The sequence below is a fragment of the Camarhynchus parvulus genome, chromosome 3 (assembly GCF_901933205.1).
Source record: "Camarhynchus parvulus chromosome 3, STF_HiC, whole genome shotgun sequence".
NCBI classification, from domain to species: domain Eukaryota; kingdom Metazoa; phylum Chordata; class Aves; order Passeriformes; family Thraupidae; genus Camarhynchus; species Camarhynchus parvulus.
Window position 1 is genome coordinate 98471215 of NC_044573.1, and position 16190 is coordinate 98487404.

Below are 16190 nucleotides of genomic sequence, written 5' to 3' on the forward strand. Positions count from 1 at the left end.
TAAGCATGTGCAAAGTTTGGAGTTTTCCCTTCAATTGTTTGCATCCACTGCCTTTTGACTTCAGTTCTACATAATAATACAATGTATTTGGATGGGACTGGCAAAAATACATAATAATTGTTACCTGTTCTGCCTTTGAATAAACTGCAATCTGGTATGCTGTCATCCACTTCATTATCAGACTTAGCAATAAAATATAGTACAGATAAACTTCAATTTGGCTTGACACTTCAAACTAAAGAGTTGTAAAATGTGTCTTTGGTTTTTAGTAGCTGTGAAAAAAGTTGATCTCCAACTAGCAATGAAGTCATGTTTGATATCATTAGAACATATATTTCCCGTCAGACAGATTTTAATGCCTTTTTTTATTAGTGAGGTAGAAGGTAAAATTCAGAAAGGTATCTCAATGGCTTTGCAACCTAAGTATCACTGAGAGTCAATTTAACTTCATAAGTTTTCAAAAATGAACTTATGGGGAACTTGTTTCTGTCTAGTTTGCTGTAAAAAGATGTGTAATAAAACCTGCTACTCTGGTCTATGCCTTTGACCAGAAAAAAAGAGTTAAATTAATTCAGCACTTCCCATTGTTTAATAAACTTAAAAGTGTTTAAATCAAAGCTTCCTGTGATCTAAGTAGTTTAAGAACAATTAAACAGAATAAAGTAACATTATTCTTGAAGCACCTTAGATAGAAAACCCCCAAAATTCATTTTCCATATACATGACCATATGGTATGTCTTGAAAGCTACCAGACCAGGATTACTTCTGGAAGGATGACTTACACTCATCTTGAAGTTGCTTTAGGAGAACACAACTATCATTGGTCTTCTCTCATTCTGAACTGAGGAGCACCAGCCTGAATTGTTCTGAAAAACAGAGGTGCAGAAATACAATCTGATGACACAGGTGATCTCTTGAGCAGGACAGACCTGAGTTGTGTTGCAAACACGGCCATTTCTTCCTACGCTGTTAAATGGGAAAGGAGAACTATTCATGCGGTAAATTGAATCAGGGTAAATTATTAATAAACTATCTTGGTTCTGTGCTTTTCTTTGTTTTATTTGGTTGTTTTTTAAAGAAGGACTTATGTCTTCCCTTTATCCCCACACGCAATTTGTAGTAAAAGCTGATTGACTATTACACCTTTCAATTTTGCTATCAGTCTTCTCTGCTTCTTCAGCTGAAATCAACTATTTTCCTGCCCCTATTCTTTTCTCAGCCAGGAGATTGGTTCTCAGGTATTTTATCCCTCCCTTCTAGAAATACTACAGAATAATAACCATCGGTCACTGACATTCTCTACATATTTTTGTAAAACACATGCAGTCCCTCGATTATCTGCATGCTGAGTGGAAATTGCATAAATGCTGCCTGTATATATCTTAGGCTTTTGAAAACATTGCAGACCAAATCTTTATGTAATGTCTGTAGAACACATTCAAGACCTTGTGGATGCCATTATAAAGATTTTGCTTTGATTTTTATCTTTTTCATTCTTTCTTCCTCTGCCAACTCCCCCCAACCAAAACAAAACCACAAACAAACAAACAAAATCTAAACACCACAACATCACCAAAAATTCCCTTTGAAATGAACAGTACTAGGCCATTCACAAATGTATTATTGTAACAATTGTCTATTTCATTAGAATAAATTCTAAGGTAGTAGTATTAGTGGTACATACCAAGAAAGAATGTGACATAGGGGTTGAACACAAAATGCTGTATGGTGCTATAGACTGCTTGTTCTTGAGGTCTCACAAATGGAGTTTTAATGAGTTGAGTTAGGCATCTTTTGTTTACTTTCAAAATCAAAACACATTACTGTATGGTCTATTGGGGCAAAATCCTGAATAAATATAACCTAAAGTAAATGTATACTTAAAGCTAAACTCTAATTAAAATCAATTTTATTTACCCAAGTTGTAGACACCTTAATTGCATAATAGCTCTAATTCTGCCAGGCGTGGCCGTGGGAGCTGCAGCACGGCATTCCTCGACAGAGATCGCCCCTTTCCCGCAGGACCTCCGGGCGCCTGCTGCGCCCTCTCCAGCTGCGCACCGCAGGCACGGGCGGACATTTTCGGCGCGGTCTGCGAGCAGCGCTGCTCGGTCGCTGATGCTCTGATCACATCCTCAGGGGACAGAGAGGCTGTCTGGCAGCTCCAGCACGGCCCTGCCGCCGGTGCCGCACCGCTTCAACGAGGCGTCTCCCCGGAGCCCGGAGGGCCGAGGAGCCCGGGGAGCGCGGCGGAGCTCAGCGGAGGCACCGCGGGCTGCGCAAGGCGCCGGGGCGGGAAGGAAGAGAGCAGCGCCGGGAGAGGCGGGCAGCGCGCCGCTTCCCGGATCCAGCACCGCGGACAGCGCCCGGCCAGCGGCGCGGGCAGGCCGGGGCGGGCACCGAGCCGCGGCCACGCGGAGGGACACGGCCACGGCCACACGGGCCCGGCCGCGGCCGCAACACGGCGGCTGGCCGGAGATCAACGGCGTGCACGGGCAGGGCGGCCCACGCAGCGACACCGGCGGCACAGGCGCGCTGAGACACGCGTGGGCAAACGAACACAGGGGCACAGACCCGGTGCGCGCTCTCGGGCACAGACACATGTCCAGAGTCATAGAAAGCACCGCCGCACAGCATCACACACACAGAGAGTTTCACACACACACACAGAGTTTCACACAAACACACGCACAGTTTCACACAAACGCACAGTTTCACACAAACACACGCACAGTTTCACGCACACACACAGTTTCACGCAAACGCACAGTTTCACGCACACACGGACACGCACCCGCGCTCCCACAGGCACAATGTGGGCACAGCCGCGCACGGTCACATGTACACGCACAGGCACCGCGGACGCCACTCACAGACAGCACCTGGGCTCGCACCCCCGCTGACACACAGAAACTGGCACACACAGCTGCACGCAGACAGACACACAGACACAGGCACCCATACAGTGACAGACGCACAGACTGTCCTGCTTTCTGCCTGGACAGAGCTAATTTTTGCCGTAGCCAGGAGCGGGCATGGCCAGGACCCAGAGGGTGTTCTGCTGTCATCTCAGGGGAGGGAGTCCGTCCCTTCCTTAGAGACGGGGTTCCTTCTGGTCCAGTAAGCCGGGCTGGGGGCGATGGGGTAACCCCGATTCTGAGCATTTGGCATGAGAATCACTTGTCTCTCTTGAACACTTTTGTGATTAACATCATTGCTGTTACTGTTCATTTTCTTATCTCATTGCTGTTTCCAGTAAATTTTTCCTACCCCAACCCGTGATCTTTACCTTCGACTCCTCCAATTCTGCTCTCTAGCCTGCCATGGGGAATGGGTAAAAGGGTGGGGGAGCGAGTGGCGGCGTGGTTTTAGTAGGAGCAGCAAATTAGGGAATACCAGCCCTAAACTACGACACAGACACACGGAGGGAGTGAGAGATAGACAGACGCACAGAGAGATAGACAGACACGCAGAGAGACAGACGCCGGCGGGCCCCCGCCTGGCGACAGCCAATGGCGTGGTGAGTCTGCCCCCGGCGCTGTGTAGCCGCCAATGGGAGCCGCGGGGGTGGGGCCCGGCTTGCTCCGCCTCCCTATTTAAGGCCGCGGGTGACCGCGGGCCGCTCACTGGCGGGAGGAGGAGGCGCGGGGGCGAAGGCGCGCGAGCAGCGGCGCGCGGCGACCCGCGCACGTGCCCGCCCCCGCGCGGCGCGAGGGGAAGGCGGAGGCGGGGCCGGGGCAGCGCCCGCCGCGGGAGAGGCGGCGGCACCTGCGGGGCGGCCCCGGCGCGGCGAGCGGGCGGCCGAGGGCGCGGAGTGGCGAGCCCGGCAGCCCGCCCGGCGTGCCCCCGGCCATGGAGCAGGACAAGTACCTGCCCGAGCTGATGGCCGAGAAAGACAGCCTGGATCCCTGCTTTGTTCACGCCATGCGCCTCCTGGAAGACGGTGAGGCTCCGCTCCGCGCTCCCCCGGCCGGGGCGCTCCTCGCGGTCGGCGCTCGGCGGCCGCGGCCGATGGACACGGAGCGAAATCGGGATTCCAGGCGGGCGGGAGCCGGCCGCGCGTGGGCTCGGGGCGGCGGCGGTTCGGGGGCTCGGAGCCGCCCGGGGCCGCGCCGAGGGACCCGTCCGGCAGCAGCCCCCGGCGGCGGCGGCAGCAGCGGGTGCCCCGCTCCCCGCCGTGCGCCGGCTCTGCCGCGGCTGGGTCGCCTCTGCGGGAAGCGCTCCCCTGGCTCCCGGGCTCACTTACACAAAGACAGATGCTGGCGTTTCATTACACTCGTTATATCCTGTTTTCCACGCCGAAGTAATGAGGTTTATATCGTAATACTGTTATGCCGTTAATGCGGCGCTGTTTTAGTCGGCTGCCTGATGTCAGACATTGATTGGATATGGCTTATCAATTTCATGACAGTTTCATCCAGGACATGATGACTTCCTCTTGGTTTTGTGTGGAGATGAGAATACACTGGTTATAAAATTTGGTTACTCAGAGTAATTCACACTGCTTTCCTTGCTTTAGTTGGAGGAGAGTTTTAGTTGGACCTCAGCTGCACGTTCTTTAGAAAGTTTATAATTTCGTCTCTCTTTTAATAACTGCTCAATATAGTGGTTGAGTGAAGACCTCGTGGTACGGAGTTTCAACTTTTGCCAAAATATAATCCATTAAGTTCCTCTTATACATGTTTTTATTCTTAGATTTTTAATAGTCTTTTTAAAAAACCCTGTTAAACTTGCAACCTAATGTTGAAAATAATTAGTAAAGAATGATGCATAAATCAAGATAAATCAAGCTCTTAACTAAGATTAAAGCAAAGAAATGTATGTCAGGCCCTTGAGAGTCACACATTCAAATAAACTCATATTCAGAGGTGGCAAGTAATTTCCCAAGTTCTCTTTATGACTTAAAGAAAATCATAACTAATTCAAATTTACCATGCTAAGCAGTAGCTGTTTTTCCTCTGTCAACAGTTTTTATATTGTCTTTCCTTAATGTATGTTCTATTGATTGTGAATGAAGATGTTGAGTCCAGGTTTTGTTGGAGTGCTTCTGTTTGATAGCTTTGAAATTCATACTGAATTTCAGTATGAATACAGATCCATTTAGTACTCTTTTGATATAGCTGCCTTGCTGCTAAAGAGGCAGCCATGCTGCTTTTTACAGATTTTTTTTAATAATCATACTATAAACAAGTCCTTGTTTCTTAAAGGAATATATTTTTTGAGTCTTGCAGTTCGATCTTTTCCCAGAGGGGGGAAGTATCCACTGAGAGTGTGTGTGTATGGGAAAGGAGGAAAATGCAGGAGGGACAAAACCGAAAGTAGGCAAAGAAAAGTAAAAAAAAAAGGAAAATAAAACTGGTTTTTCTAGGCATCAAGTTCGTGCAGAAGTTGCATTTTGAGCAGTTGTGGGATTGAGTAAATGAACAATTTGCTCATTCCTTCTTAGCATAAGCAGGACTATGCATTATTTCACTAGATTTTTTAAAAGATGAAGGTGAGTTGTCTGAGGGAATGCTAATGTCAGATTCACACCAGGTACCTGGCATTATCCTTCAAAACACCATCTGTCAAGCTTTCTAGAGATTTGTTTTACCGTCTAACATATGATGACTGTTAAAACACTTAGCCATGGTTAGAATGTTACTACTTAAGAAAATTACAATTAATGCACTGGTTGCTGCTGGGTATAAATACAAAGGAAATTTATAGAATGGGCAGAATTCTCTTTTTTGGGTGTCAGAAGAAAATGAGATCCTGCAAGGATCTCTGTAGTAGTGAATAATTTTTAGGTTATGTTCATGATAAAGCATTGTTTCCAGACTCTGGATTTCTGTTCTTTAGAATGTAATGTGCAATCAGCTTCATCCATAACGATGCCAGCCAGGTGTTCTTTTTATGGCGTCCTAAGCATTTTTGATTGCCAGTACATTTTGTGTCAAATGCATAAGTGTAGATTTGCTGTGGAGCTCAGAGCCTCAAGCATTCACTCTGACTTGAAGGTGCTGTGTTGTTTCATGTTGGCTGCTAAAACCTGAGGTTGAGAACAGTTGTGTTGCTGTGAGAAACCGCAGAAGGGCACACAAGCAATAAGTATTCCAGAAAAATGCTTCTGATTTGCAACAGTGGATTTACTTGTAAAGAGAAGACTGCCCATTTTCCCCCAGTAATTTCTTTTGTTTGTTTGATTCTGTTGCATGTTTTTTTTTTTTGTTTATGTGTTTTGGTGTACTTAACCAATATTAAAACCAACATATTATGTTTTCAGTATGTAGGTCTGTGTCCTTCAGGTTGACCTGTGTCAGATGCATATTTGAGTCAGTAGCTATTTATCCCTCACCATTAAGGGATGACTAGGAATCACTTACTTTAGTCCTTACCTGGGTCTGGTGAAATCCCCAGAAAAGGGACATTTCCTTTGGCAGAGTATTTGCATACATACCAAACAACATAAAGAGAGGGGAGGAAAAAGGTACAAGTGCTGTTTAAATACAAGGTGTGGAGACAAAATCCAATTTCTTTAAAAACCACTGTGGGAATCTGTTGTGGATTCTGACAATGAACCTAAGTCTCTAAATGGCCAATTTAGTGCCTTAATCAGGAGATACTTGATTTCCCCATGGGTCATAACCTGTTTCGTGTAGAAGTAGATCCTACATGACTGTTGCACTATTAGCAATTGAAAAGTCATTAGTAAGTAATCTACTAGAAGAACTTGTGAGTAGCTGGTGATATTTGCCTCAGCCTAAGTTTTTTCAAACTTTTGCAATCTGCATTGAACGTACATACTCTGAGAATATAATCCATTCAGTAATGAAAATTAAAAAACTTTCAATTGTAATAGGTAGTTGAACTCTGAAGAATAGGCTAATCTCCATCTACTGGAAAGGGCTTTTCTGTATCAAGTGAACTGTTCTGTGTACTAGGCTGTTATAAAAGCTGGAAAAGTGTCCCTGTTTCATGTATAGCTTTAAACTATTTTACTGTATACTGGTTAATAGTAGTTATTTTCTCAGGTGACATTGTTCTGCTTTTAGTCAGGAGATGTCCTGATAAATGTATGAGGTCAAGTAATGCTTGGTTAGATAAAAAAATGTCAAAAGTGAAGAGCATGTTCTTGAGCAGTACCTTTTTTACCCAGCTTGTGCTTACTGGCAGCACACTCCAGAGCTCCAGAGAGAATGGAGAGCCTCTCTGTTCTAGTGCTGCTCCCTGTCATGGAAGCTACCAGCTCCTTATATGTGTTACATTTGCATGTTTGTAAATATTTATTGCTTTGTGTAAGATGTCTGTGGTTATGAATATAAAAATGTGTCACTTTAGCTGTGAAGGTGTGGATGACATAGAAATATACAACCAGTTGGATAGTTCAAAACCAGTGTTATATCAGCATTCCATTTAATAGGCTAAAGTGTCAGCTAATTGTCTGTGTACTTTTTGGGGTCAAGCAAATTATATATATGTCTGTGTATATATGTGTGTGTGTGTGTCTTTATTTATATGTGTGCAGCTTTGGAATATCTTGCTTAGTGTTTTCTTACTGGCTCTGTGTTTTGTAATATAAACGTAAAAGAAAAAGACCTATTGGAAAGAGCTGGCCAAAGTAAGAGCATCTCTCCCCATGGAAATATCAGCATTACTAGGGTAATGAGGTAGCTAATTTCTCTCTCTTATAATGACAGTGCAATTGACCTCAGAATTTCAGCTGGCATTCTGAAGGCAATGAGAATCAGGCCTTTAACTTTAATCTTGAGTTAAGTCCCTAGATCATTCCATGTGGCGTAGCAGAGTTTGTTAAACCTCCAGGTTGTGTAAATGAGGCTCATATAGCTCAGCTATCATCCACATACAGGCTTCTTGTAGGACAGGACATGATTATTCAAAACGTTAGCCTTTACACTGAGCATTAGTAGGGTCTCTCATACAAGCCTGCAGCAGTAGTTCTAGCTAGTAGAAAACTGTTGACATAATGCCAGTTTATTTTGTCTTATATTCAGGATTTCAACTAATACACTGTCATATGTAGGTTGGGGTTTCTTTGGACTGTTGGAGATTGATTTTCTTTTCATATAGGAATGCAACTTTAGTTCACGGTTGTGTGTTTCTGTTAAAAACCTGGGATAATAAGGTTGTTATATGAATATTATTTGTCTTGGAAATTTGAAATATGACAATCATATCCTTAGCCCTAGATGTGAAAGGCTGTTGACCAAACCTATGACCTGCTAAAACCAGGCCTCTGATACTTCTTAATTTTTATAATTTTTTTCATTGAAAACTACTTGTGAAAATATGCTTGCAAATTTATGAGTTCGCTTGTCTCAACAAGCCTTTCGACCAAAATAAGATTAATGTAAATGTAAATTCATACAATAATATTAATCTGTGAGTGGTCACTATTCTGCTTATTGTTTCTTTTATTTCTGATGTTTACATCAGGTGAGAAGAAGAAATCTGTATTCACAAAATAGTTGGTATTAGTCTTTGTTTGCTTTGCTGTCTCAAGAAATGCACTGTAAATTCCCAGTAGATTGACTCAGGAAACCTGCTAATATTCAGAGTGTGTATTTTACGTACCTTGGTTTCATTAGAAACTAGATTTGTATTGATCATTTGGAGCCTTTCAATAGAAAGTGCAAACTCTAGATGAATACAAGATACTTAGGATTTTTATAAAGTAATGATGTGCTAGGCATTACAGACTTGGTTCAAAGCTGACTAAAGTTAATGGGAATTTTTCTGTTGCCATTAGTGGGCTATCAGACAGTCCTTGTAATACAAATGTGATCTATTTACTGGTATAGCCAATAGGACATGCTTTTGCCTTGCAGAATGTAATGCAGATGAATCCCAAGTGGTAACCAGATTTATGGAAAACAAAATGTTATAAAATGTTAGAATGAGTATAACAAAGCAAATGTTATGTTTGTATTGACCCCAGCGTCTTAGTCTTAAAAGGCATTCTTGCTTCAGAGGAGAAAAAAAAAAAGATAGATGCGATTTAAAAAATAAAAATAACAAAATTCTTTCAGACATCTGAAGCCACTTATGACCATTTGATCTGTGATCTTGGAAAACATGTACTTTGAAACACAGTAAATTGTTTTGCAAAGAGGCAGCAATATGAATGCACTAATTGAAGTTTAGATTCTGATACCCTGGTTTAAGATAAAAGGTGCTTTGCTCTTTAAATAGTGCTGTTTGAATCAGTGGAGCTGCTAAAGGTGCAATTTAGTGCAAATAGCAGAATTTAGTACCAACTGTTTAAGGGAAGGTCAAAGGTATTTGCTGAGGTTTATCTGGATGCCCAGAGCCTCATCAACAAAGCGCTAGTTTTTTGGCAGTGTGAATGTTTTCCTTGAAGGAGAATATTTTTCACTTGTCCTGGGAATTCTTTTAGTAAATTTATGTCATATTTAGTCTCCTTGGTGTGTACATTCAGAGTGTAACTGCTGTAGCTGTCCATCTCTCTTCCTCTATACCTCTAAGTAAGCATTTTAAAAGTCAGCATTTTGGAGATTTGTTAATATTTGTGGTTAGTACCAAGAGAAGACAGAATACCTGGACAGCTGAGTAGAACGTTCCTTTCCTAAGCCCTGGACACGTGTGTAATGTGTAGAATAGAGTGGCCATTCCTAACCAGGAGGTGGCATGATTGGGCTCCACATTCCAAAATAGAGCTTCATATCCTGGCACCTTCTGGGAAAGGGCTAGTCAGGTCCAGCAGATACATCCAATTCTTCTTCACTGGATGTACACTTTTCTCATTTAGGCAACATGCAAACAATACATACTGACAACAAGATGTGCTGGATGCTGAGCTATTTAGTTGTCTATAAACTCTGATATGATCACCAGTGATCTGTGCATGAGTCTTCCAATAAAGGCTAAAACATCTGCCTAACCCACCGGAGCAGTGCCATGAGAGTGAAGCAGTTCCTCCATGACACAAGGACACAGGTTTCAGGCTCAAACTATGAAATGTCTAGGGCCTTACTTTAGAAGGCATAAATGTCACTGCTGTTTGGTAGTTCTTTCTCCAAGGTTTATTAAAATGGGAATATGTTTCACCTTTCTGTGCCTTGTAGCTGTACTGTAGGCCACACATGCTGCTTTTATGAAATAGTTGTTTTCTGGATTGGCAGGGTCACTGCAGTCACCTGGTGCCTCAGTTCAGGGTTAGAGTGCCTTTTCAAAAATAAGCTGTTTTTAACTGTTTCAATTAAATTTCTTTTCTCCAAAAAACTGCTGAATGTGTAGGAAAATTCAGTGGTGTCACAGCTGATTGTTAGAATATACAACTTTATTTAAAATATTTTGAGGATAAATACTAGGAGGAGTGTTTTCATCAGGGATTTGAGGTGTTAAGAAAGCATTCACAATAGAAAAAACAAAATTAGTTTTGCAGGTGGACTCTGCTAAGCATTGTGAAGGTATGCATTCATTTTTTCTTCACCTTGAATTTTTCAGTCCTTGGATGGGTATCAGTGCACTACATCAGAATAAGCAAGGAAGCAGATAGTTTTTAAAATCAAGTGTGTCAAGTGTAGAACTTTACTGATGCTGCAGTTTAATCTTTGGCTGTATAAGCAAATAAGATTGTGCAGTCTGACCAGAAAAATGGAAAACCTTAAAACTTGTGTAAAGATTTGATGTGCATAGTACATGGAGTCTTGGCTTGTACTACATATCTTCAGTGAATACGTTCTAAAACTCCCATCTGTAAGATGGAGACTGATGCTGAATTTCATTCTAATCTTTGAGATCTCGACATGAAAAGACCTTCATAAGATTCTTATTACTTTTGGTACAAAATTACTCTTTTTAAAATTTGCAGACAGAAATAATCCTGGTTATTGCAGTCCTCTGTAAATCCTGTCATATTTTAATTAGAATCCTGCTGGAAATGAGTACAGCTATTTCCTTATCCTAAAAAGGGCTGAAACTAATAAAAACTAGAAGAATTATTTTAGACTTCCAGCAGATTAAAAACTTCCAACTCCCCCACCCCCTCAAAAAAAAAAATTCCCGAAATAATGTATGCCTGTTCCTGATTCCACAACCTTTGCCATTGAAAGGGAATTTTTTAGTTTGAATACTGAAAAAATTATCAACTGAAACTTCTAATAATGTTAATATGGCAATATTGAAGATCATCCATGCTTAATTAAGATGGTACAAAGTTTTGAGGGTCATATATGGCTGCATATGATACAACCAAAGACATCTTAAAATTGTCAAATGCTCTACTTGCATGGGGCATTCCTGTTTATTGTCCTTGGGTTAGCACGATGCAAAGGCTGAAAGACACAGGGCAGGTCAGTGCTGTTTTAGAATTTCTCTGCATCTGCTGAAGTGCTCATCAGTTGTTCTAGCATCTATTGCTTGTTGTAAGGGTTACACTGACAGATGTAGAAAAAAGTCAGAAGCTTTTGATTCATAAAATACTTTGAATTCTGGAGATCAATGTAGCTATTAGAAAAAATAATACTATGTGCTAGTCTGTAGAAGATGTATCAAAACATGCATTCCTCTTTGCTCTGCTTTGGATCTGGAACAGAATGTTTATTTGTTTTGTAGTTAGAAGCATTTTGGCTTTGCTAACTGGTAAAGGCAGGTGTGTCTTCAGCAAAAGCAAAAGTAGGGGTCAAAGCCCCTGACTCATAATCAGTCAACTTCCAAAGAGCAGCACTGCAAATCAAGGAAAAACAGTTTTCCTAAGATGTTTGAGCACTGGAGAAGGAAAACAAATCCCCTAGTTTAATGTTCCCTGGGATTTAAGTGTAAGTTAAGAGTTTCAAAGCTCTCTTTCAAATACTTGAAGTTAGAGAGCTTGTCATCAAATCAGGGACCGTGTGCATATGTTCTAAAATGGCTTTTCAGTATTGAAAAATTGAGTTAACTTACCTCTCCCACTGTACATTTTTGTCTCTGTGTTTCTGCTAATGTAGGCTCAAATTGCTGATTTTTCTAAATATTTCTAAGCAAACTTGTTTGTTGCATTTTGTCTTTTTTGAGATTGTGGGAAGAACATTTTGGTGTTGTCAGGGGTTGCTCTGAGGTCAGAATATGAGCTCTAGCTGGGCAAAGAGTGAGACATTGTTCTTCCTAAATACTTAGAACTACGCTGATTTGCTGCGGCTATGGAGCTGTTTCCTTGACTTTCCCATTTTAACTTAAACTGATTTTTCTCCAGTTCTGAAAGGAGCAGCACCAAATTTAAGTGACTTACTGTCTCTTATTTTGTTGTTTGAAGGGCAGAGTAAGGACTGATGAAATAAATTCCAGGAGATCTTTCTCCTTCTTGTCTTCAGATAGCTATTCAACAAGAAAATGGAGAGTTAGTTTTGGTAAATGATGCTTATTATCCTGATGTCTCTATAGGGGTGTAGAACTATCTAATAGCTTTTACGTTTGCGCAGGTACAGATTGGCAATTATTTCACTAATACTTGTATGCAAGGTAGTAGGATTTAACTCATTGTAAAATTTGAAATAACATCCTCCTCATACTTGTAGATCCACGTAAATAAATGAATTATATAAATTTATTTGTGCTCAAAAGCCATTGGTGGGTAATCTGCCACACCCAGTTCTTATATTGCATGGACTCCTTTTCCCGATCCTACACTGCTATTTAAAAAGATCATTCTGTCTTTGTATATACAATATTGCAGAATGCCCTAATTCTCTTTGATTTTTTAGGGGGTGTCCATATGCTGTTGCTGCTGTTAGAGGAGTGGTTGGTTTGTTTTTTCCTTGCTGCAAATGATTTAGTGTGAACACCAACAGATCAGGTTCTGCATTAGTCTGTGAAGAAGGGTTTTACTCGTCAGTGTCAAAGGGGTCCCAGGTCAGCAGTGAATGTAGGAAAACAGGTGTTCATGTTATTTATGTTGTTGCTCTTCTTTTTCTGAAGACTAAACTGGGAGATAACCTGGAAATACAGTAGTTTATGTTGAGTTGTGCATGACAAAAAGATGTCCGTGCAGTACCAGCTTGCTAGAATACACAAACCATCTGTTCAGCACAAAAAGTCTTCTTGCTGCTCCAAAGTGTGTGAATAATCTGGAATGATATGTCAGATGCAAGGGGGAAGAGAGAACTAAGTTTTTGCTAGAAATATTTTGATATAATGCCTTTTTTAAGGAATGTTTGTTCTGTAAGCTTTCCAAGTGCTTCTTGTGGTGGAAGTGGGAGATGTTTTCAGCATAAAGTGGAAATGGAGCAGCTTGGTTTTGACACAAAGCAGGAACTTGATGTGATTCTGCATCCATCTGAACACTTAAGCTGTCTTGATTTGGAAGCAAATAGAAAATAATTAGAAGCTGCTATGAATTGTAAATATTACTAGCATGGAAGATCTCAGTTGCTGTTTAGTCTAAAACTGGGAGAATCAGTGTAGCATAGATTGTTGTGTTTATTTACTGGATAATTTAACACATATGTAGGGATGGCAGACACCTACAGAGTCCCTCTGAACGTATGCAATACAACAGTATCAAACTGTAATTCTTAACAGAAGCTTTTCAGAAAAAATTGATTTAATGTAATTTTTTTAAATAGACCAAAACCATTTTCAAATGCTTATTATACTACTTTTATCTATCCGTTTTATCTGAGTAAAACTTAACTAAAAGGTTCCTGAAGTCCTCACTTAATGTTCAGTATTTTGTGTTTGATGGATGTGTGAATAAGAGGAACTAAATTAGGGATTTGGGGCAAGGTTTTTCTTTTTGCTACTCGATTGAAAATGACACGTTTTTTCAGTGCATTCCAAAAATACATTCTTGACTCCTATTGCACAGATGGCTTCTGGGGTTTCTGCCAACAGGTACAGACAGAGGACAACATCAAAACCTTTCCCAAAGCTTAAAAAATAGTATTAATAGTTTTATCCTATCCCTACATTGGAAAATTCTCTTATTATGGTTTATAACTTAAAAAGTTTTGCTAAGTAACACAATACTGGTTAGTAAAAGCAAGTTCTCTTAACTCTGAATTTGTGGAGAGTATCTGCATTGCATGGCTTCTGCCTTCAGCTTCACTTTGTGCATGCTGCTGGTGTTGCTATCAAATTGATTTTAAGTTTTGAATGACTAAAGTGTGTTTGAGCTGATCACTTGCCAAGACATGAAGTTTTGGATACATTTTTAGCACCATCTTGGTTCATTAGTTCAGTATTGGAGAGTATAATTTCAATCATTACAAATTTCAGTGTGGCTCTGTGTTTGTCCAAGGAGCTTTCAGTCCAGACAGCAACTCACTATCCAGTTCTTTCCTTGGATAAGTGAGTGAATTAAAGTAAAACTGTCTCATAACCTGTGAGACAACTCTATTGCCTATAGTAGTCTATAGGGGTGTTATGAATATGAACGAGGCCAAACTTTCTCCAGAGAAAGAGATTCTTGTTTATTAAAATAGCTACAAAGAATGGAGTACCCAGGATAAGCCCAGGCACCCACACAGCGAACCAAAACCAAACTACTATCCAAAAAGAAGAACCCCAACCCAACCGAATTTCCCCCATTTACAGCCCCCTTTGGGTCCAGGATTGGTCCATTTTGGATCCGCATGATGATTGGTCCATTTCCAGGCTTCTCATTGGTCTTTAACACCGTTCATTCTGGACCAATCGTTTCTGCAGGGCTTCGAATGATTGGTCAGGTCTTCCATCCAATCCCTCTTCGACCCCGCCTGCCCCGCCAGACCACTGTTCCGCCAAATCCTGGACCCTGCTCCTAGCACATTCTAATAAGCCCCCCTCCCTTAACATAATACAATTAATATAGCATAATTAATACAATATAATTGAACTACACCCTAATTTAACTTAACTTTTACTTATAACAGGGTGCTTTTTCATCTGGCTGACAAAAGGCCCTCAGGAATTTTGTCACTCATTTGAATACTGAGTAGTATAAAGGCCATAAGCTTGTGACCTCTGAATTCTTTAACTTCCCCATCTCTCATGATTTAAATGCTTATAGCCTGAGGTCCATGGACTGGGAAGGGATGTTTGGTCCAGAGGCAAGTCTCAGTACTGCTGAGATAATGATCTTACTGTAAGAGTTATTCGGAAAGAAAAATAGTACCATTTTACAGTAACAATTTATTGGAGACCTTTAAAAAGGAGTTTTCAGATGCCAGCTAATCTCAGCTATCATAACATTATTGCTATCACTAAGAAAAATACTTGACAACTGCAGGGGAGAAAAAGTCAAGTCTTTGATGTCCATTTGTGTTCATTTCTAAAGGGATATCTTTTAGATATTTACTGAAACCTTTCAAGCAACCAGTCATTAGAAAACATGGGTATTGATGTTCAGAGTTAATTTTGAGATTGTTCTTGTGTGCCTGAATTGAGGTATAACTCATGTTGAAGCCTATTATTTCTGTGTGGAACTTTAGAAGTAATCCTGTGGTATTGGTAAACTGCATAAACATCAGACTGAGGGATGATGCAGCACATGCCTTTTTGAGAAAATCTGAGAAGACATGTTTGAGGAATAATTACTGCTAGTAAAGAAAAGAAGTTTTCTTTAGAGACTGAAATACATAATTTCTTTGGTTGTTGGTATTGCTTCATTTGAAGTGGTTGAATATCCCATGCCCACTGACCGTCTTTTCTGGGTGCCATCTATTCCATGGTTCCTCACTCAGTGGTCCTGTAGGGTACAAAAGCCCTCTAGTGCTTTTTCCCCAGGAACTGGATGTATGGAAGCTTGTTCCTTAAGGTACATAGTGGACTAGGGGGAGGGGCAGGGAAGTCATAATGTCTACTACTTTATATGTACAGGTGCATAATAAGTCACTCAGTCTTTTGCACCCTGTAGTGAGGATTTGCACCCGGAAGTTCATAATTAATTTTACTTTCTTTTTATTATTCTTTTTCATAATTCTTTTGGTTTCCCTTCTGTGAATTGTGCTTTGTCATGTGATGCCATTGTCTTACTTGGATTACAAGCTATAGGAGGTAGGTGTGAGTTGCTGTGTCAGTATATGGTGGTAGTAGAGGTGGTAGTAAGTTTGTCAGAAAACTGATCACTGCAAAACACAGTTGCCCATAAATGCCATCATTGAGCCTTGGATTCTGTCCTGGAGATGCCTCCTACCCAAGTGTCACTGTGCATATTACCTGCTCATTCAAAGTTTCAGTTCAGTTGGTTTCTTGCCTGTGGAGATGCCCATGA

General features: G+C 41.2%; 1 protein-coding gene across 4 annotated transcripts in view; it reads left to right on the top strand.

Annotated features, from left to right (window-relative positions):
• Nucleotides 1–3767: 3767 nt before the first annotated feature.
• Nucleotides 3768–16190, top strand: part of KHDRBS2 (KH RNA binding domain containing, signal transduction associated 2) — a 324004-nt gene continuing 311581 nt past the window's right edge. For all 4 annotated transcript variants that reach the window (XR_004060582.1, XR_004060581.1, XR_004060583.1 and 1 more), the window contains exon 1: nt 3768–3944. Coding sequence is in view for 1 of the 4 variants with exons in the window: in XM_030944729.1 (XP_030800589.1) it covers nt 3854–3944 (91 nt within the window). In the remaining 3 variants the exon portion in view is untranslated. The remainder of the gene's footprint in view (nt 3945–16190) is intronic.